The sequence below is a fragment of the Canis lupus genome, chromosome 23 (assembly GCF_048164855.1).
Source record: "Canis lupus baileyi chromosome 23, mCanLup2.hap1, whole genome shotgun sequence".
NCBI classification, from domain to species: Eukaryota; Metazoa; Chordata; class Mammalia; order Carnivora; family Canidae; genus Canis; species Canis lupus.
The window spans coordinates 29,539,090-29,561,196 of record NC_132860.1 but is presented as its reverse complement, the minus strand read 5'-3'; the positions used below and the strand labels follow the sequence as shown (position 1 = coordinate 29,561,196).

General features: G+C 35.1%; 1 protein-coding gene across 9 annotated transcripts in view; it reads right to left on the bottom strand.

Moving 5' to 3' along the window:
* The window catches only part of EMSY (EMSY transcriptional repressor, BRCA2 interacting), a 142,292-nt gene that overhangs the window by 27,025 nt on the left and 93,160 nt on the right, over window positions 1-22,107 (bottom strand). For all 9 annotated transcript variants that reach the window (XM_072794693.1, XM_072794695.1, XM_072794694.1 and 6 more), the window contains 2 exons: window positions 9,535-9,684; window positions 6,797-6,967 (listed from right to left, as the gene is read on the bottom strand). In XM_072794693.1, the coding sequence (XP_072650794.1) occupies window positions 6,797-6,967; window positions 9,535-9,684 (321 nt within the window). The remainder of the gene's footprint in view (window positions 1-6,796; window positions 6,968-9,534; window positions 9,685-22,107) is intronic.

The window sequence follows — 22,107 nt, the reverse complement described above, 5'->3', positions numbered from 1 at the left end:
TTTATGTGATTTAAAAAAACTACGCATAGACCAAGGCACATATTAAATACATGCACTTGTAACCTGCAGCTCTCTGAAGAGTCTGAGGATAAAAGTCCAATTTATATACTTATATAAATAAATTTATATTTTCAGCAATTAAGATCTATTTAGTAGATCTCTACCTACTGATCCAGATATATTATCGTACTCTCTTCCCCACATCCTTCCACAATCTGCTTCTCTTATACCTATCAAACATGTACCCTATATTCTTCTGATTGTCACAATTAGAAATCCTGGTGCAAATCTTGCCTTGTTTTTGATCTCTATAACACCCAACAAAATGAAAGCCCCTTGAGCTCAAAATTCTTATCTTTTTGTATCCCTAATTCCTCAGTGCTTAGCACAAACCATATAGCAATTATTCAGCAATAGTTGCTAATGAATATGTGAACAAACTCAGTTTATCACCAACGTATGTCTTTCTTCAAAATGTTATCAATGTCAACTCAACACACCAACCATCATCTCTTTTGGCTTTCACATTTTCTCCTTATTTCAAGTTTCTCTATCATACAAATAGATCTCATGCTTCTGTTATATCAAACATCCTTAAAAAAATTTTTTTAATTACGTCAAGAATCCAGAACATGTGAAATTGGTCAAAAACCTTCCCAGGGCAATTGGCTGACTCAGCTGGTAGAGCATGGGACTCTTGGGGTTGTAAATTCAAGCCCTATGCTGGATGTAGAGATTACTTTAAAACGAAACAAAACAAAAAAACCTTCCTAATCCCTATTTTATCTAGTTCTAACTTTCCCTCTTAAGTTTCAAAATCCTATATGACTTGACCCTTAATCTACCATTTTGATCTTACTTGTTCCTATTCTATAATATATATCACCACATACTCTAGTCTAACAAGTAACTTCTTCACTGGGGCTTCCTATTACTTGTCACACAGAGCCCAAATTCCTCTTCGGTTTCCAGGTTCTGCCAGACTTTAATTTTCAGGATTATCAATATATACCTCTCCTTCAATGTGTTGGGTTTCCACATTGGTTGTTGAGCATACGAGTCCTAATGCTACTTCTGTGCCTGTGATTTCCTCTGCCTATGAAAACAGGCAAGTTAATACTTTTCTTCCATAGGGCTTGTGTATTATTTATCAAATGACTAAACACAGAACAGGTACTCATTTAAAAATATGACTGATTAATATGTTCCCAAGAAGAAAAATTAAACAAAATTTTATTCTTTTCTACTAGAAAAACAGCATTCCTTGCTAAAGTTTTAGAAATAAAGTTGCACTAAGAATAGAATATTCTGGTCAATTTTTGGCAATCTTATTACTTTATATATCTTTATATTTGCCATCAACTAATGTCTTGTCAGTCCAAGGTAACAGTCAGGTTACATAAAAACACATTTTTACCCACACACCAGCTTCACAAAGTTTTTCCCTTTCTTTATAGTTTTTGAATAGTAAGCTGTTAAGAGCCACAAAAACCACACTGCTCATCATTCATATGTATCAACTTCAACTCTTAATTAACTCCAATCCCCCACATCCACATATGACTAATTATGATGACTCCTTCAACAATACAGCCTCACCAAACATTTGGTTAATTAAAAGTGTTTTCAGAAAGTAAGCATTAAAAATTACCTCAAGGAAATGGTAACCAAGGTTTAACCAAAGTAGAAGGACCACTTTTTTGGAAAAAACTTGCTTAACATAAAGTGAATTATATTTGTATCTAAATCACTGTCTAATCCTTTCCATTACGGGGATCTGCCAATTTATGAAACATCTGCAAATCAAGTTCACCAGCTTAACAAAATGCAGGATCAGGGATGGGGAGAAAATAGAATAAAACAGGAATAACACAAGGAAAAGTGAGTACAGTGTCATATTAAAATGGAATAGTTTATGACTATTATCAAGTTATAAAAGTCTGAAATTCCAATGAGCATGTTTCTATATTTCAGTTGATAACTATGTTGTATTGATGAAACAAGTGTTACTCATTTAAAAAAAAAAATCTTCCTCTGGGGGTGCCTAGGTGGTTCAGTCATTTGAGCATAAGACTATTGGTTTCTGCTCAGGTCATAATGGTTTCAGCTCAGGTCCTTCTCCCTCTGCCCCTCCCCCTTCTTGTGGGCATGTCCACTCTCTGTCTCTCCAAAATAAATAAATGAGGGCTGCCTGTGTGGCTCAGCCAGTTAAACTTCTGCCTTTGGCTCAGGTCATTGACCCCAGGGCCCTGGGACTAAGCCCTGCATCAGACTCTCTGCTCAGGGGGGAGCCTTTCTCCCTCTCCCTCTGCCTTTCCCCGTTTATGCTGTCAAATAAATTCTTAAAAATAAATACATTAAAATATATATAATTAAATATATAAAAATATGTGTACATATATATAAATATATAAGTATAAAAATATAAAATATAAAAATAAATAAAATGAATATTAAAAAAAATAAAAATGTAAGGTCTTCCTCTACACTTTCACAGTAGTCAGTCTATAGTTCTCATGCTACAATAGAATGTATAGAAGTTCATTTATTTAGCCTTCTTTTTTAAGATTTTATTTATTTATTCACAAGAGACAGGGAGACCAAGAGAGGCAGAGACACAGAGGGAGGAGCAGGCTCCTGCAGGAAGCCTGACATGGGACTCGATCCTGGGTCTCCAGGATCACGCCCTGGGCTGAAGGTGGCGCTAAACCGCTGAGCCACCTGGGCTGCCCTGTTTGGCATTCTTTAGGACAGAGAATGCACCCATGTACATCCATATGTATCATAGCACCCAGCTGAAAATCTGGCTCATAGGATATCAGAGATCATACTGTGTATACAATCTTCAATTATAAAGAGTTAAAACACAATGGATGGAAATTAACTATCACATTTGGATCATGGCCTATGATACTGGATGCATTCCAGGGATTTCTATTTAAGATTCCTGTAAAAATTGAGCATTTATGGTAGGATGGCTTATAGAAACTAATTTATTGGCCCAGATTGTACTATTCAGAGATTTTTTTTTATATCACCCTAAAAATTTGGTCTCTTGGGTAATGTTTTATGTTCCTTTGCTCAAAGAATGAGCAAATGAATGAATGAATGGAAAAGACAGATAAACACTAGTGCCTTACCTGAACACTGCACTAAGAATCAAGAAAATCGGGAAGCCTGGGTGGCTCAGTGGTTGAGCACCTGCCTTTGGCCCAGGGCATGATCCTGGAGTCCCAGGATCGAGTCCCACATGGAGCTCCCTGCATGGAGCCTGTTCTCTCTCTATGTCTCTGCTTCTCTCTCTTTGTGTCTCTCATGAATAAATAAATACAATCTTAAAAAAAAAATCAAAATCAAATCTTGCCACTGTCACATGTTCTCATAATGCCCTTAGAGTGAAGATACTAAGTTCATCTCTGAAGGATCCAATCTTCTGCACATAATAGGCATGGTTCCTTAACCAACCCTCAATAAAGATCACAAAAACCTTACGTATCTGATATGTTTCTCTCTATATACACATATAAGTAAATATCTGATGCTAAAGAGTTAAATAACTGTAAAAATGGTCATAATCCCATTTAGTTGCTTACCCTTTTTTAAAAAAAGATTTTATTTATTCATGAGAGACATAGAAAGAGAGGCAGAGATATAGGCAGAGGGAGAAGCAGGCTCCTCGCAGGGAGCCTGATGCGAGACTCGATCCCCTGTCCCATGCCCTGAGCCAAAAGGCAGATGCCCCACCGCTGAGTCACCCAGACATCCCTAGTTGCTTATTCTAACAGGAAGAAAAACTTGACCTTTCTAGAAAGCACTTTAGAAGCATGACCTTGCTTTCTAGAGGAAAGGAAGTAAGAACTTCACATAATCATTTATGTATAATGATGTTCATTCCAAGATTATTTATAATGACAAAAAAAATTGGAAGCAGCCTAAAACATTCAACAATGAGAAAATGGCTAAATTATGGTGCACTATATAAGGAAATATTGTATAACCATTAAATGAGGGCAGAGGAGGTAATAAGATATGTTTATAAGAATAGGAAAATAATATTATTCTAAGAAAAAAGGGTAAAAGATGATTATACTGATCTCAATGCAATTTTAAAAATACACACATTTATAACCAAAAAAATGAATAGAAAAAAGAATAACAAACATATACCCTTAAATTTTAACATGTATCTCTGGATGGTAAAAATTGTATGTTTTTATATTTTCTTTGTACCTTTTTGTAATTTCCAAATTACCCACAATGAGGGGAAAAGTATCGTTTTTCTTTTTAAATCCTATTCTTACAACTAGATGTCTGGATATCTTTTAGGAAAAGCATTTCATTTTTGTTCAAGGGATAGGGCAGTAGGTTAGGCACACTCTAGAACCTAGCATCTATTATGGATTATCCAAATTCATCCAACCTGGCCTACCAGTACACTATGAATAGATAAACAGGGACCGAAAACTGCTAATAAACTAACCTGTAATCCCACTATCATGAAATAACAAAAACATTATAAAATAAGAGAACTGTCTTTATACAGAATATTGACATGTAACATAAGGATCAGTTTAGAGCAATCAGAAATGATAGATTCCTTAAAATAAAAGTGTCAGTGAAGCAAAGGTAGACACAAAACAAGCTCCATGCAACAAATAGCATTGCTTCAACTTTGTGCCAAGTACATCCTACAGTGCCAGAAAACTTTAAGAATTCTTCTCATGTATACTCAATATACTTGAAATATGTAACTATGCAGCTAACCATGAGTTGTTTTTATTTACATACAAAGGTAGATAAAATACATGTATAGGGTATATACCTCACTACCTCTCTGCTTGTAAAGAAAATGTGCTTGCTTACTGTACTGTTCTAATCTGGTACAAAACAGCTAAATCATAAAGAAGGTCTGAAAACAGTAGCCTCATGACATCTAGACATTCCTTCAAGTTGTAAGGTTACTATGAATTCATATATAAATAAAGAAAAACCATTACGGTGATAAAAACCACATACCAATGAAGAATGGTCACTTTTTGAAAAATGTTTGAGAATGTGCTCTATACTATTAAGATACTGTCAGTAATAAATCATAATTTAAGTTTTCACTGTGTTATTTTAAAAATCCTCTTAAGCTGGGATACAAGGATTCCTCCCCTACTAAGTTCACCCTCATCAGTTTGGTAAACATTGGATTTTCTCACTTATACTTAAAAATAGAGCCAATATTCGCAGCTTTAAATACCAGTACTATGCCCTGTTTTGTTTTGACTCCCCAAGTTATCAGCAACATATAGTGCCAGAAACTTTAATCCCTTTTCTTTCTTTTCTTTCCTTTCTTTCTCTCTTTCTTATTTTTATAGATTTTATTTATTTATTCATGAGAGACACAGAGAGAGAGAGAGGCAGACACAGGCAGAGGGAGAAGCAGGCTCCATGCAGGGAGCCCGATGTGGGACCTGATCACGCTCTGGGCTGAAGGTGGCGCTAAACCGCTGAGCCACCCAGGGATCCCCTAATCCCTTCACTTTAAAATGTTAGAACAACTCACCTGCAGCATACAAATTATGGCTAGTCTACAAAAAACAGCAGACACTTAAAGTCCACAGGCCTTACCTGATGAGAGATTATTTACAACATTTTAATTAAAAATTAATAATGAGGGATGCCTGAGTGGCTCAGCAGTTGAGTATCTGCCTTCTGCTTAGGGTGTGATCCTAGAGTCCCAAGATCGAGTCCCACATCAGGCTCCCTGCATGGAGCCTGCTTCTTCCTCTGCCTAGGTCTCTGCCTGTCTCTGTGTCTGTTGTGAATAAATAAATAAAATCTTAAAAAAAAAAAAAAAAAACTAACAATGAAAAGATATACTATGTTAACATTCCACTTTGGGGTCCACAGTCCAAATACTGCAGGAATTAATGAGCAGATAAAAATCAAGTAAAGTTCCAAAATACCAATAAATATTAGCTTTCACTACTGTAATATTTATTTATTTATTTATTTATTTATTTATTTATTTATTTATTGGTTTTATTTATTCATTCATGAGAGACCCAGAGAGAGACAGAGAGAGGCAGAGACACAGGCAGAGGGAGAAGCAGGCTCCATGCAGGAAGCCCGATGTGGGACTCGATCCCGGGTCTCCAGGATCACGCCCTGGGCTGAAGGCGGCACTAAACTGCTGAGCCATCCAGCTGCCCTACAAAATATTTCTTTAAAGTAAGTAATCCATAATGGTGAAAAGAAAATAAAGATATTCAAATATTTTTATTTTTAATAAGCTAAAGTGACATTAGTAATTGAAATGATGAGATATGGTCCCTCAAACAGATTTAGATGAATAAATCCAAGTTCTTTCTTCCTCTAATTTGTGTGATCTTGGATAAGTCAATTTCATCTCTCTAAACTCAAATCTATCTGTATCTGTCAATTGGGGGTGATACCAACTATTCAGATTTAACAGTTCTGAAAGGACTAACAGGAGAATACCTTGTAAATGAAAAATCTCTATACAAATATAAATCATAGTATTTCCATTCTGATGAAAAACAACCTAATGTTCTATTTTAAAACTATCAAAAAAAAAAAAAAAAAAAAAACTATCAAAAGTTTAATGTGTGAAAATTTAATACTAGAAATTTAAAAAGCTAGACTTAATCACTAAACATTAGGACTAAAAAAAAAAAGCTCCGGATTTCTAAGCAGAAAACTGAGATCAAACAGAATCCTTTGAAAGTGAAATGTTTTGCCCTCTTACTGGTTATCTATAGCTTTAACATATTTCAGATATACCTACCAGAAACTATATTACTGCTAATTATCTTGCCCCCCAAGGTAGCTAATGACTTGGGTACTACGGTAATGATGCTACCACTGGTAGTTTTCACATAGGTTGCAGCTCCAGGGGTTGCAGCCATCCGACCTATGGATGGGCTCACTGTTGGCCGGGTATAGGTTGCCTGTGTGCCTATAAAAAGGGAAAAGCCAAAAGAAAAACTTGTCATTACTTATAGAAGAATGACAATTTATACAGTATAGCTATAATTCAATATAATATGCATTGCTTTAACTTGAAAATGGAATTTCAGGGTGTCAAGACATTAAGTGACAATTTACAGCCAGTTTTCAATGTACATAGCACAAACTACAGCCAAGTCAATTTGAATTAATTTTACACATAAAATTTTGTGATGTGTTGCATCAAATTACTAACCCCAAGAAAAAGTATAACTGTTCCTTTCTTCCACTACCCTTCTTCCACTAGTTCTATGCCAAAAGAAACTTAAATTTAATCATCTTTCCTGCCAGAGCATTTTAGATATTTCTGTTATAGATTTTAAGGTCTCTGCATCTGTTTTTTGCTGTCTCAAGGCCAAACCCAATGTCAGCACTCAGCAAATAAAGTAATATTGTTTGCTTAAAATATTATAAACTTTTGCTATTTTGTACTCTGCTACTCTCTAAATATAATTCCATCTTTTAAGAGTTATTCCATCATTTTACTAGAGATTAAAGTTGAAGTTGCCAAGAGTTGCCAGGAATATTTCTTTTAGCCTAAAAAGTTCACTATTTACGTATTTCTTCAACTCTAACTGACCCGTCAGAATATTTTTCTTCATGTGTCTCAAAGGATTTTACACTCTTCCCCACTATTCCAAGGACTTTCTTCTTTTCCCACAGCAATCAAAAACTAACCAGATGAGCCTGTCGTAGTTTCCTACAAATCTGGTAACTCAGAAACACTATTTCTACACTAAGAACTACTAGCCTGGGGAAGAATGAAGATGACTAAGATAACACCTTCTTCAACAGGAACACATTTTTTCATGATAATTAGAATAGTGTGATAATTGTTTTCAACAACCCCCTCCCTGCAAAAATGCTTTTAGCAAGGTATTTAAAAATTGTTAAACACAATCACAACCCAAAAAAAGGAGGAGGGGAAGAACATTAGGTAGAATTAATTTAAATTGGTTACCAACATATATCTGAATCCTAGTGCAAACCTAGTACAACAAAGTAATAAACATGCTACAAACATAATGTGAATCAGCTGAATTTTAACAAAAAATTTTCCACTTAAACTTTTATTTTAAAAATAGAAACACTTTTTCTAACATAGATACACAGGGACAGACACATTATTATTTTTCACTACCTTTCCCTAAGATAAAAAATCATATATAAATAACACTACACTCTTTGTATTAAATGGAAAAAAAAGTTTTGGGGGTGAGGGGAGTATGATAAATGTAATGCAAGAATAACTATTTTTGAAGTATAGGCTTTGCAGAGACAGCAAGTAGAATCCTGGTTGTCAGGGACTAGGAGAAGGTAGTAATGCAGAGTTAATGTTTAATGTATAGAATTTCAGTTTGGGAGGATGAAAAGGTTCTGAAGCCAAATGGTGATGATGGTTACAAAATAACATGAATGCACTGTCAATGAACTATACACTTAAAATGGTAAATTTCATGTTCTATTTTATCACAATTAAAACGAAAAAAAGAGAGCACAGGTCTTAGAGTCAAACAGATTGGGGTTCAAATCCCAGATCTTCTTTTTATTAGCTGCATGACTTTGGCAAGTTGCTTAACAGAAGTCTCTGTTTTGCAGCTAAAAGTGGAGATATTATATTAAACCCTAAGGGAGATTAAAGTGTAATGTCTGAAGAGACCTTTACATCCTAGCCAATAAATGATAGCTTTATAAACCTGAGACAGGTATCATTTTACACTATTTAGATTCTATCTCTAAATGCTAGCCCTTCTCAAAAACTCTGGTTAAGAGCTATACAAATTTAAAATAATAGTAATGGCTAATTCTAGTATTTATTAGTAATAATAGCTATTGAGCAGTCTGCTAGGGGCTTTACATACCTGCTTTCCTCTAATACTTACAATAACTTTATGGTACAGGTATTGCTATCCCATTTAAATAGACAAGGGACAAGATTTACAGGGATTAGTAACCTGCTCAAGGACACAAACAGTGACACTATTTAAAATGTTCTACACTGTCACTTCCTTGGGGATAGCCTGGCTGTTCTCATTTCTGGGCAAAATGGCATCCTGTGCTTCTTTCGGTCTGAGTAATGCTTACTACACTGCGGTGTAGTACAGACTTTTAGCCTTTTAAGAGTGCAGTCTTTTTGGGCTGGGAAAGTGTTTTCAGTCTCTCAACAAATCCTGACTAAACACCTACTTCCAGACCAGCTCTACGTATATACAGTGAATAAAACAGAGACAGTCCTTTTATCATGCAGCTAATGGTCTAATAAGGTGAACTACATTAAGTCAACAAACAAGGAGTGAAGTAATTAGAAACTGTAGTATGTGCTATAAAGGAAAAGAAGACCATGACAATAATAAGAGAAAGCTAATTTTAGTTGGGGGTAAACAGGAGAGACAAGAAAGGCTCTTAAAGAACTGTCTCATTAATCTCTGTATCTCCAGTGTCAAGCACAATGTTCTTACAAAGAAATTACTCAATGAAAAATGATGAATGAATGGACTGATGCTCAAGAAAACTTACCAGTAGGAGTGGTTACTAGTTTAGTTGTCATAATTGCACCATTACTACTAACCACCATAATAGGGGAATTGCTACTGGTGGGCAGAGTTGCTGTCACTGGTTTGGGTAAGATTTTACTTGGTTGAACTTGTTGTGTGATGATTTTAACACCTTTGAAAGAAGAGAGAGAAATCTCAGTACAGATTAATTTAAAAAACATGTTCTTCATACCAACCGAAGAGGGCAGTAGTTATACATATTTACTCAATCTTGCCTAAGAAACTTTTTACTTAATGAAATGCAATTTTTATTCCTCAAATTCCTCTTTCCTAATTTCTTTCATTCAAGAATATAATTAAGGATATTACAGAAACTATTAAGCATTTATTTAAAAAATATTTTTTGTCTCTGATCACAACATATAAGAGCTTTCAAACCAAATTAGTGATGTGATTTTCTTCACATTTTTTAAAATTTTTATTTAAATGTTATAATTGTTCATTGACTTTCCAAATGTAAATTACCAATTTAAAAGAAATCTTTCCAAAAAATAAAATAAAAAATAAAATGAATCTCTCATGCTAACTACAAATTTAAGTACTAACAATTGTTAACTGAGGAAGGAAATTTTTGCTAATACTTTTCCACCACTAACTTCATTGAAATAATCCATGGGATAGAGTATATTGTCATAAACTAAAAATTATATTAATTTTTTCTATAGTGATTTAGGTGACACATTAGGAAATAAATAAATCTATTTATTTAACAACCTTAAATAACTTTAAATTTCTTACAGCCAACCAAGAAGTTAAATTATGATCTTCACCAAGGCAGAACTGGGCAAATTATTATCTCTATAACTCAGTTTTCTCATCCATAAAATAAAGATGCTATCAGTATATATGTTCTTGGGTTGTTATAAAGATTAAATAAATCAAAATTGTAAAGTGTCTAAAATATAGCAAGAATTCAACAAAATACTATTATTGCAGAGATAAAGAAACTCTGGTTATAATAAATCATAACCAGTAAAGTTGTAGAAAAAAATCTTTTTCTAGTATTACAATACTTAAAACATATAAAAAGAAGTACCCCCAAATAACCACGACAGAAAAAACTGAATGAAATCAGGAAATTACTTTGTTCAGTCCTATACAAATAAGTTGAAAATTTCGATCTAATAAATAATTTTCTAGAAAAATATTAGTTATCAAAACAGACTTTAGAAAAGACAAGAATTGCCTTAAAATAAATTTTAAAAAACTCCTCCCCCTTCACCAATAAATAGCAGGTCCAGATAGTTTCACAGAACAATTCTAAAGTCTTGTAAAAAGATAAGTTCAATGTATATAAAACCATTCTTCTTTAAAGTTCTCATCACCAGAAAAAAAAATTGTAACTGTGTGGTGATAAATGTAAACTAAACTTGTTTGGGTGATTATTTTTAATATATACATATATCAAATCATTACGTTGTACATCTAAAACTAATACAATGTTATATGTCAACTGTATCTCAATTAAAAATAAAAATCATTCCAGAGATCAATTTCTGACAAGAGAGCATGAGGAACTTTGCTAATCTGCTAACCCAAATGGAACTAATAAAATGATAACTAATGAAAAGTTCTGGAAATAGTCCCAAGGACAAATGAAGAAATACCTATTCAAGAAAATGTAGAAAAATTCAGTAAGAAAGGAGAGATCTGTGATATTTAAGCCAAAACTTGTCCCTCCTTACCCACTATGAGTGAAGGCAAAGACTCCTCTCCAGACTGCTGTAGTCAAAAACACAAGGTTTCCTCTTATTCCAGCTCCTTGTTGGAGGGCTTTCTTCTGAGGAGCAGCAGGGCTTGAGCTTACCTCATCCTACCCCTAGAACATATTGCTAAGTCCCAGGCAAGTAATGTCAAGAAATGGGTATTCCCGTCTTCTGCCAAGCCCCCAACTTGTGAAACAAAGGGTATACTTTGGGCACAATGCTATCAAAAAACTGGAGTCCTGGTCACCACTGCCCTGGTTTGTGAGGTGGTGGCTCTACCACTAGCAGTAGCAAGCCAAGAGGCTATCAGGCTGCTGCCCACCCTCCCACACCCGCCTTTATTGAGTGTTCAGCTTCTAGGGCAGGGGTGTTCTTCAGAGAGAAGCTTGCCACTGACCTTATACCCAGACCTCCAGAGCTGTGTAAGAGTAGAAACAGGTAATAAAACAGATAGTTTGTACTCTCTTCCCAAAGGAACTGACTTCATTTTTAATGGAGCATGGAGAAATCCAAGCTCTCAAGAATAGTAGAGGATGAAAGGCAAATGGAAGAAGATTTATGGATTTAATGAAAAGACATTCAAGACAATGGCCAGATGGCTCACAGGAGAGAACTGAGTACAAGGAAGCTGAGAGGAATCCTCCTGTGGTGGGAACAAATATACCTCTGAAACATTCCTTCAAAGAAGACAAAATTTGGACTAGTTTGTAGAGCAACTTATATATAACAATATATAATGTCTAATATCTAAAATATCAAGGGGCGCCTGACTGGCTTAGTTGGTAGAGCATGTTACTATCAATCTTAGGATTGTGAGTTTAAGCACCATGTTGGGCATGGAGCCTACCTTAAAAAAAAATAAGTAAACTAAGTAAAATATTAATACAGATATCTAAAATGTCCAATTCCAATAAAATACATGGAGGTGTGCAAAAAACAACAACAACAGGAAAATATGACCCATAGACGGGAAAAAAATGCAGGCAAGAGAAATTCCCTATTAGAGCAAATACATGTCAGATTTAACAACAAAATACTTCAAAGTAGCCATTATAAATATGTTCACAGAAGTACAGGAAAGCATGATTACAGAAGTAAAAGAGGTTATGACAATAAAGTTGCATCAAGTAGAGAACATTAAATAAAGCAGTAGTAATTAAAAAAAAAAAAAAAGAGCCAAAGGGAAAATCTGGAGTTAAAAAGTAAAATAAAAAAAAAAAAATAAATAAAAAAAAAAATAAAAAAAAAAAAAAATAAAAAAAATAAAAAGTAAAATAAATGCAATAAAAAAAATTCACTAGAAGAGCTCAAGAGTAGATTTGAGCTGGCAGGAAAAAACAAAACAACAAATGTGAAAATAGAGCAACTGAGAGTATGCAAGCTGGAAAATGTTAAGAGAAAAAGGAATGAAGGAAAATGAACAGAACCTCAGAGAAATTTGGAACACTACTTAAGTGCCCAAACACATACGTAACAGAACGACCAAAAGAAAAGAACAGCATGAAAAGAGAAGAAATAGTCAAAAGAAACTGCTGAAAATGTCCTAAATTTATTGAAAAGCAGTAACTTCTACATCTAGGAAGCTCTATAAACTCCAAACAGAATAAATGCAAAGAGGGCACTTGGGTGGCTCAGTGGTTGAGCGACTGCCTTTGGCTCCAGGGTCCTGGGATCCATTCCTGCATCAGGCTCCCCAGAGAGAGCCTGTTTCTCCCTCTGCCTATGTCTCTGCCTCTCTCTGTCTCTCATGAATTAAATAAATAAAATCTTAAAAAAAAAAAAAAAGAAGAAACACAAAGAGATCTACTGATACATCATACTAAAAATGCTAAAAGTCAAAAGCAATGGAAAAAATCTTGAAAGTAACAAGAAAAAAACCAATTTATCACTTATATAAAGGAACTGCAGTAAGGTTAATAACTGACTTCTCAGCAGAAACTGTGGAGTTTAACAGGCATTAAGATAGCTATTCCAAGTGTTCAAAGGAAAAATCTGTCAACCAAGACTCCAATATCCAGCAATGCTATCTTTTAGAAATGCAGGCAAAATAAAGACTTTATCAGATTAAAAAGAAAGGAATTAAAAAAAAGAAAAAGAAAAAGAAAGGAATTTGTTGCTAGTAACAATGTGTTGCCTTACAATAGATGCTAAAGGAAATTCTATGAAAAGAAGGAACAAGGGAGAAAACAATGATGTTCACTCTTGAAAGTTATACTCAATATTTTTCTAGAGGCTCTACTGAGAAAATTAGGCAAGAAAAATATATACATGGCATCCAGACTATAACAGCAGAAATCATCTCTATTTGCAGATGACATGATCTTTTTTTTTAAATATAGAAAATCCTAAGAAATTCACCTAAAACTATCAGAACTAAAAAATGAGTTCAGCAAAGGTACAGGCTATCAAATCAACACAAAAATCAGTTGCAAAAAAATTTTTACAAATAAGTTGTAATTGTATAAATTAGCAACAATCCAAAAAATGAAATTAATAATTTCATTTACAGTAGCTTCAAAAAAATACTTAGGGGACGCCTGGGTGGCTCAGCAGTAGAGCGTCTGCTTTCAGCTCAGGTTGTAATCCTGGGTCTGAGGATCAAGTCCCACATCAGGTTCCCTGTGAGGAGCCTGCTTCTCTCTCTATGTCTCTGCCCCTTTCTCTGTGTCTCTCCTGAATAAATAAATACAATTTTTAAAAAAATGATACCAAGAAATGTATCAAACAGTTTTTAAAAATACTTAGGAATAAATTTAACAAAAGAAGTGTAACATTTGGGATCCCTGGGTGGCGCAGCGGTTTGGTGCCTGCCTTTGGCCCAGGGAGTGATCCTGGAGACCCGGGATCAAATCCCACGTCGGGCTCCCAGTGCATGGAGCCTGCTTCTCCCTCTGCCTGTGTCTCTGCCTCTCTCTCTCTGTGTGACTATCATAAAATAAAATAAAATAAAAAAAAGTGTAACATTTATACTCTAGAAACCACACAACACTGTTGAAACAAATTAAAGATCTAAATAAATGGGAAAATATCTCATATTCATGGATCAAAAGATTTAACATTATTAAAATGGCAATACCCCTAAACTGACCTACAGATTCAATGCAATTCCTATTGGAATCTCAGTTGACTTCTTTACAGAAATTAATAAGCTGATTCCAAAATTCATATGAAAATGAAAGGGACTCAAATAGTCAAAACAATCTTTAAAAAATAGAACAAGATAATAGTAATTACACTTCCTGGTTTCAAAACATACTACAAATCAATGGTAACCAAAACAATGTGGCATTGGCATATGGACAGACATACAAATTAATTGAATAGAACTTAGAATACAGAAACAAATCCACACATGCAGTCAACTGATTTTCAACAAGGTGCCAAGACCATTCAATGGGGGGGAATAGTAGTCTTTTCAACAAATCACACCGGAACAAATGGATAGCCATATGCAAAAGAATTAAATGGGAAGTTTACTTCACATCATAACAAAATTAACTCAAAATAGATAAAAGACCTAAATTTTTAAGAGGTAAAACTATCAAACACTTAAAAAAACACATAGAGATAAATCTTTATGATTAGGGATTTGGTAAAAAATATTCTTAAATATGATATCAAAAGCACAAGCAACATCAGAAAAAAATAAATTGGACATCACCAAAATTAAAAACTTTTGTAACGGGACATCATCAAGAAAGTGAAAAGACAACCAAAAGAATAGCAGGAAATATGTGCATATCATGTATTTAATAAGGGTTTAATATCTAAAACACAGAAACTAAAAAAAAATTTTACAACTCAGTGATAAAAAGACATCCAATTTAAAAGTAGACAAAGGATATAAATAAATATTTCTCCAAGGAGGATATAAAAAGGGCCAATAAGCACAGGAAAAGATGCTTGACATCCTTAGTTATCAGAGAAATGCAAATCAAAACCATAATGAAATACCATTTCACACAAATGAGGAGGGCTAGAATCAAAAAGTCAGAGAGTAACAAACGTTAGAAAGAATGCAGAGAAATTAGAACCCCATACACTAATGGAGATGTAAAATGGTACCATCATTTTGGAAAACAGTCTAGTAGTTTCTCAAACAATTATACATAGTTACCATACAACTGAGCAATTCCACTCCAAAGTATATATACAAGAGAACTGAATACCTAAAACTTACACATGAATGCTTTCCACAAAATATACTCATAAAAGCCAACAGGTAGAAAAAACCCAAATGTAGATCAATGAACAAATGTATGAACGAAATGTGAAATATTATTTGGCCATAAAAAGGAATGAAGTACTAATACATGTATGAATTTTGAAAACATTGTTAAGTGAAAGAAACCAGTCACAAAAGACCACATATTATATGAGACCATTCATATGAAAATCCAGAATATAGAAATCCAGAGACAAAAAGTAGATCAGTGGTTGCCTAGGGCTAGAGAGGCTGTCACAGGGTATAGAGAATGAGAATTAAAGGTCTCAGGGTTACTTTTCGAAGTGGTGAAATGTTCTAAAATCAACTGTGGTTGAAGGTCACACATATCTGTGAATATACGAAACTCTACTGTACTATATACACTTTGTATGGGTTATGTGAATGGTATGTAAATTATATCTCAATAAAGCTTTTTTAAAAAAAAATTCCAAGTATCTTAAAAGAAGAAAACATTACAATTCTTTATTGAAAGCACATATAATATTAAACTAAAGCTTGACAAAGACTGTACACAAAAAATTACAAATCAATTTCTCAAGACTTTCAATTCATTATCAATACCTCATACTGGGATAAACTGCAAAATATTTAAATGTAAAAAATGTGAATTGTGACTAAAAATCTAGAAGCATTAAAGACTACACTGATAAATTCAACTATATAGCGATAAAAAATCAACATATTATAAGTCCCTGTAAATAAAGTCAACAACAAACAAACTGGGAAGAAAATCTCTGCAAATCATGAGATTTGCACAAAGGGCTTGCCAATTATCCTGATATAAAAAAATTCTCGGGATGCCTGGGTGTCTCAGTGGTTGAACGTCTGCCTTCCGCTCAGGTCATGATCCCTGGGTTTCTGGGATCAAGTCCCGCATCAGGCTCCCCACAAGGAGCCTACTTCTCCCTCTGCTTATGTCTCTGCATTTCTCTCTGTATCTCTCATGAGTAAACAAATAAAATCTTTTTTAAAAAATTAAATAAATAAAATAAAATTCTCAGAAACTGATGAGAAAAATATCACAGTAGAAATATGGACGATGAATAAAACTGAACACAAAAAATGAAATACAAGGATTCTGAAACATATAATAGTTGTTCAAACTCATTTCATATGAAATGAAATGAAATGAAAATAAAACATGGAGAAAAGACAAAAATTAACCACTGGGACTTCATGAAGATAAAAAGCTTTTGCACAGCAACGGAAACAGTTGACAAAACCAAAAGCAACCTACAGAATGGGAGAAGATATCTGCAAATGACGCATCAGATAAAGGGCTAGTATCCTAAATCTATAAAGAATTTATCAAATTGAAACCCAAAGAACAAATAATCCAATCAAGAAATGGGCGGAAGACATGAAGAGACATTTCTCCAAAGACATACAAATGGCCAACAGACACATGAAAAAATGCTCCACATCACTTAGCATCAGGGAAATACTATCAAAACCACAATGAGATACTACCTCACACTACCTCAGAATGGCTAAAATGAACAAGTCAGGAAATGACAGATGTTGGCAAGGATGTGGAGAAAAGGGAACCCTCTAGCGCTGTTGGTAGGAATGCAAACTGGTACAGCCACTATGGAAACCAGTATGGAGGTTCCTCAAAAAGTTGAAAATAGAGCTACCCTATGACCCAGCAATTGCACTACTAGGGATTAACCCAAAGACACAAATGTAGTGATTCAAAGGGACACCTGTACCCCAATATTTATAGCAGCAATGTCCACAATAGCCAAACTATGGAAAGAGCCCAGATGTTCACTGAGAGATAAATGGATAAAGATGTGGTGTATGTGTGTGTGTGTGTATAGATATATATACAGATACAGATATATAGATATGGAATACTACTCAGCCATCAAGAATAAAATGAAGTCTTGCCATTTGCAATGATGTGGATGGAACTAGAGGGTATTATGCCAAATGAAATTAAGTCAATCACAGAAAGACAATTATCATATGATCTCACTCATCTGTGAATTTAAGAAACAAAACAGAGGAACATAGGGGAAAAGAGGAAAATTAAACAAGACAAAATCAGAGAGGGAGGGCAGCCCTGGTGGCTCAGTGGTTTAGCGCTGCCTTCAGCCCAGGGCGTGATCCTGGAGACCCGGGATCGAATTCCATGTCGGGCTCCCTGCATGGAGTCTGTGTCTCCCTCTGCCTCTCTCTCTCTCTTTCTCCGTGTGTGTCTCTCATAAATAAATAAAATATTTTTTAAAAAATCAGAGAGGGAGAGAAACTATAAGAGACTCTTAATCATAGGAAACAAACTGAGGGTTGCTGGAGGGGAAAGAGGTAGGGGAATGAGATAACAATGTGATGGACATTAAGGAGGGCATGTGATGTAATGAGCACTGGGTATTATATGCAACTGATGATTCAGTGACCTCTACCTCCGAAACCAATAATATAGTATATGTTAATTAATTGAATTTAAATTTTTTTAATTAAAAAACATTTTTTTTTTAATTTATTTATTCATGAGAGACAGAGAGAGAGAGGCAGAGACACAGGCAGAGGGAGAAGCAGGCTCCATGCAGGAAGCCTGATGCCAGACTTGATCCCCGGACACCAGGATCCCGCCCTGGGCCAAAGGCAGGCACTAAACTGCTGAGCCACCCAGGCTGCCCGAATTTAAATGCTTTCTAAAAAAGAAAAACTGATAAACAAGACTGAATCAAAATCTACTGTGAGAGAAAAACCTAGAGCTATTATTGGGATTTTATTAATAACATATTCCTCCTATAACTATGATGGCTAGAGTTCTTAAAGTAGTCATGAAACGAGACTCTACAACTGAGGAACTTAAGATGTATGGGAATAATAAGGTTAGAAAACTGAGGTTTTCAGTCAATCTAGAAAAGCTTTTATAAGTATTTTCACACAGAGTAAAAGAGAATCCAAGGATGCCTGGGTGGCTCAGCAGTTGAGCGTCTTCTTCCCTGAGTTCCTCAAGTCCCACATCAGGCTCCTACATAGAGCCTGCTTATTATTGTTATTGTTATTATTGTTATTTATTATTCATGAGTCTCTCATGACTAAATAAAACCTTAAAAAAAGAATTCAAACAACACAATGAATATATAATATCATACAGGTTTTAATAGTCATATTAGATTTTGTATAATTAACCATACCTTGCTCACTAGAAATTTTTTAGTATCTCCCACCCCTGCTGTTCAAGAGATGATTAAAAATTCATTTTTGGGATAAGACAAGCATTACCCTAATAACAAAACTGTAAAGATATCAGAAAAAAAAAAACTACTATAGGCCAATATTTCTAAAGAACACAGATGCAAAAATCTTCAACGACATACTAGCAAACTGAATCCAATAACATATTAACAAAATCATTCACCACCATCCAAGCAGGATTTGCTCCTGGTTTGCAAGGGTGATTCAACAGTTGTAAATCAACGTGATACATCACATGAATAAGAGAAAGAAGAACCATATAATCATTTCAGTAGATGCAGAAAAAGCATTTAAGTACAACAATCATTCATGATAAAAGCCTTCAACAAAGTACATTTAGAGGGAACATACCTCAATATAATAAAGGCCATCTATGAAAAACCCACAGAAAAGATCATTCTCAATGGGGAAAATCTGAGAGCTTTCCCACTAAGCTCAGGAACAAGACAAGGATGTCTACCCTCACCACTTTTATCACTGGAAGTCCTAGCCACAGCAATCAGAGAACAAAAAGAAAAAAAGGCATCTAAATTGGTAAGGAAGAAGTCAAACTTTAACTATTGGCAGATGACATGACACTATATAGTAAACCTGGAAGACTAAAAAAAAAAACCTGCTAGAACTAATAAATAAAGTCAGTAAATTCACAAGATACAAAATCAATGTACAGAAATCTGTTGCATTTCTATACACCAATAATGAACCTGCAAAAAAGAAATTAAGAAAACAATCCCATTTATAGTTGCCCCCAAAGCAATGAGGAATAAAACCAAAGAGGTAAAAGAGCTGTATTTTGAAAGCTGTACTCTGAATACAGTAAAACGCTAATCAAAGAAATTGAAGATGACACAAAGAAATGGGAAGATATTCTATGTTCATGGATTGAAAGAAAAAATATTGTTAAAACGTCTATACTACCCAAAGTATTCTACACAATTAATGCAATCCCTAGCAAAATACCACTAGCATTTTCCACAGTGTTAGAACTCTTAAAATTGGTATGGAATCAAAAGGCCCCAAATAGCCAAAGCAATCTTGAAAAAGAAAAGCAAAGCTGGAGGCATTACAATTCCAGACTCCAAGTTATTTTTTTTAAAGATTTATTTATTTATTTATGATAGACACACACAGAGAGAGAGAGAGAGAGGCAGAGACACAGGCAGAGGGAGAAGCAGGCCCCATGCCGGGAGCCCGACGCGGGACTCGATCCCGGGACTCCAGGATCACGCCCTGGGCCAAAGGCAAGCACCAAACCGCTGAGCTACCCAGGGATCCCCCAGACTTCAAGTTATATCACAAAGCTATAGTTATCAAAACAGTATGGAACTGGCATAAAAACAGACACATAAATCAATGAAACAGAACAAAAAAATCCAAAAATAAACTCACAATTAGTTGGTTAATTAACCTTTGACAATACAGGAAAGAATATCCTATGGGAAAAACTCTCTTGAAAAAATGGTATTGGGAAAACTGGACATTAACATGCAAAAGAATGAAACTGGACTACTTTGGGGCAACTGGGTGGCTCAATTGGTTTACCATCTACCTTCAGCTCAGGTCATGATTCCAGAGTTCTGAGACGGAGCCCCATGTCAGGCCCCCTGCTCAGTGGGGAACCTGCTTCTCCCTCTGTCCCTCTGCTTATGCTCTGTCTCTCACTGGCTCTATCTCAAATAAATAAAATCTTAAAAAAAAAAAAAAGAGAGACGGCAGCCCAGGTAGCTCAGCGGTTTAGTGCCGCCTTTGGCCCAGGGCCTGATTCTGGAGATCCAGGATCGAGTCCCATGTCGAGCTCCCTGCATGGAGCCTGCTCCTCCCTCTGCCTGTGTCTCTGCGTCTCTCTCTCTGTCTCTCATGAATGAATGAATAAAATCTTTAAAAAAAGAAAAAAAAAGAGGGAGGGAGAGAGAGAGGGAGAGGGAGAGAAGGAGAGAAACTGGATCATTTTCTATACACAAAAATAAATTCAAATGGATTACAAACCTAAATGTGAGACCTGAAACTATAAAAATCCTAGAAGGGAAAACAGTAACTTTTCTGACATTGCCTCTAGCAACTTTTTTCCAGACATGTCTTCTGAGGCAAAGGAAACAATAAGCAAAAATAAACTTGGGAATTACGTCAAAAGAAAAAGTTTCTAAATAGTGAAGGAAACATCAATAAAACTGAAAGGCAACCTACGGAATGGGAGAAGATATTTGCAAATGACATATCTGATAAAGGGTTAATATCCAAATTATATAAAGAACTTATAAAACTCAACACCCAAAAAAACAAATAATCCAATTTAAAAAATGGGCAGAAGACATGAACAAATACTCCTCCAAAGATGACATCCAGATGGCCAACAGGCATATGAAAAGATGCTCATCATCACCTATCCTCAAGGAAATGCAAATCTAAACTACAATGAGATATCACCTCACACCTGTCAGAATGGCTAACATCAAAACCACAAGAAACAACAGGTGTTGGCAAGAATGTGAAGAAAAAGGAAGCCTCATGCACTGTTGGTGGCAATGCAAACTGGTGCAACCACCATGGAAGACAGTATGGAGGTTACAAGGATTCTCAAAAAGTTAAAAACAGAACTACCCTATGATGCAACAATCTCGACTGATTTGAAGTGATAAAGGTACCCCTGGTGTTTACTGCAGCATTATTTTCAATAGCTAAACTATGGAAGCAGCCAAGGTGTCTATAGATAGATGAATGAATAAGGAAGATGTGATACACACACACACACATACACACGAATATTATTTGGCCATAATGAAAGATGAAATCTTGTCATTTAGAACAACATGAAGGGAGCTAGAGAATATAATGCTAAACAAAGTCAGTTGGAGAAAGACAAATACTGTAGGTTCACTGAAATGTGGAAATTTAAGAAACAAAACAAATAAGCAAAGGGAAAAAGAGAGAGAGAGAGAGAGAGAGAAACTAAGAAACAGACTCTTAAGGATGCCTGGGTGGCTCCCAGTTGGGTGCCTGCCTTTGGCTCAGGTCATGAAACCAGAATCCGGGATTGAGTCCCACATTGGGCTCTCTTCAAAGAGCCTGCTTCTCCCTCTGCCTATGTCTCTGCTTCTCTCTTTCAGTCTGTGTCTCTCATGAATAAATAAATAAATCTTTAAATTAAAAAAAAAAGAAAAAAAGAAAAAGAAACAGACTCTTAACTACAGAGAACAAACTGATGGTTACCAGAGGGGAGGGGGATGGGGAGATGGGTTAAACAGGTAATGGTGATTAAGGAGTGTACTTGTGATGAGCTACCCAGTGATACAAGGGAATTATAGAATCACTGTATTATACACCTGAAACTAATATAACACTGTATGTTAAGTAACAAGTTAAAATAAAAACTGCAAAAATGGGGCAGCCC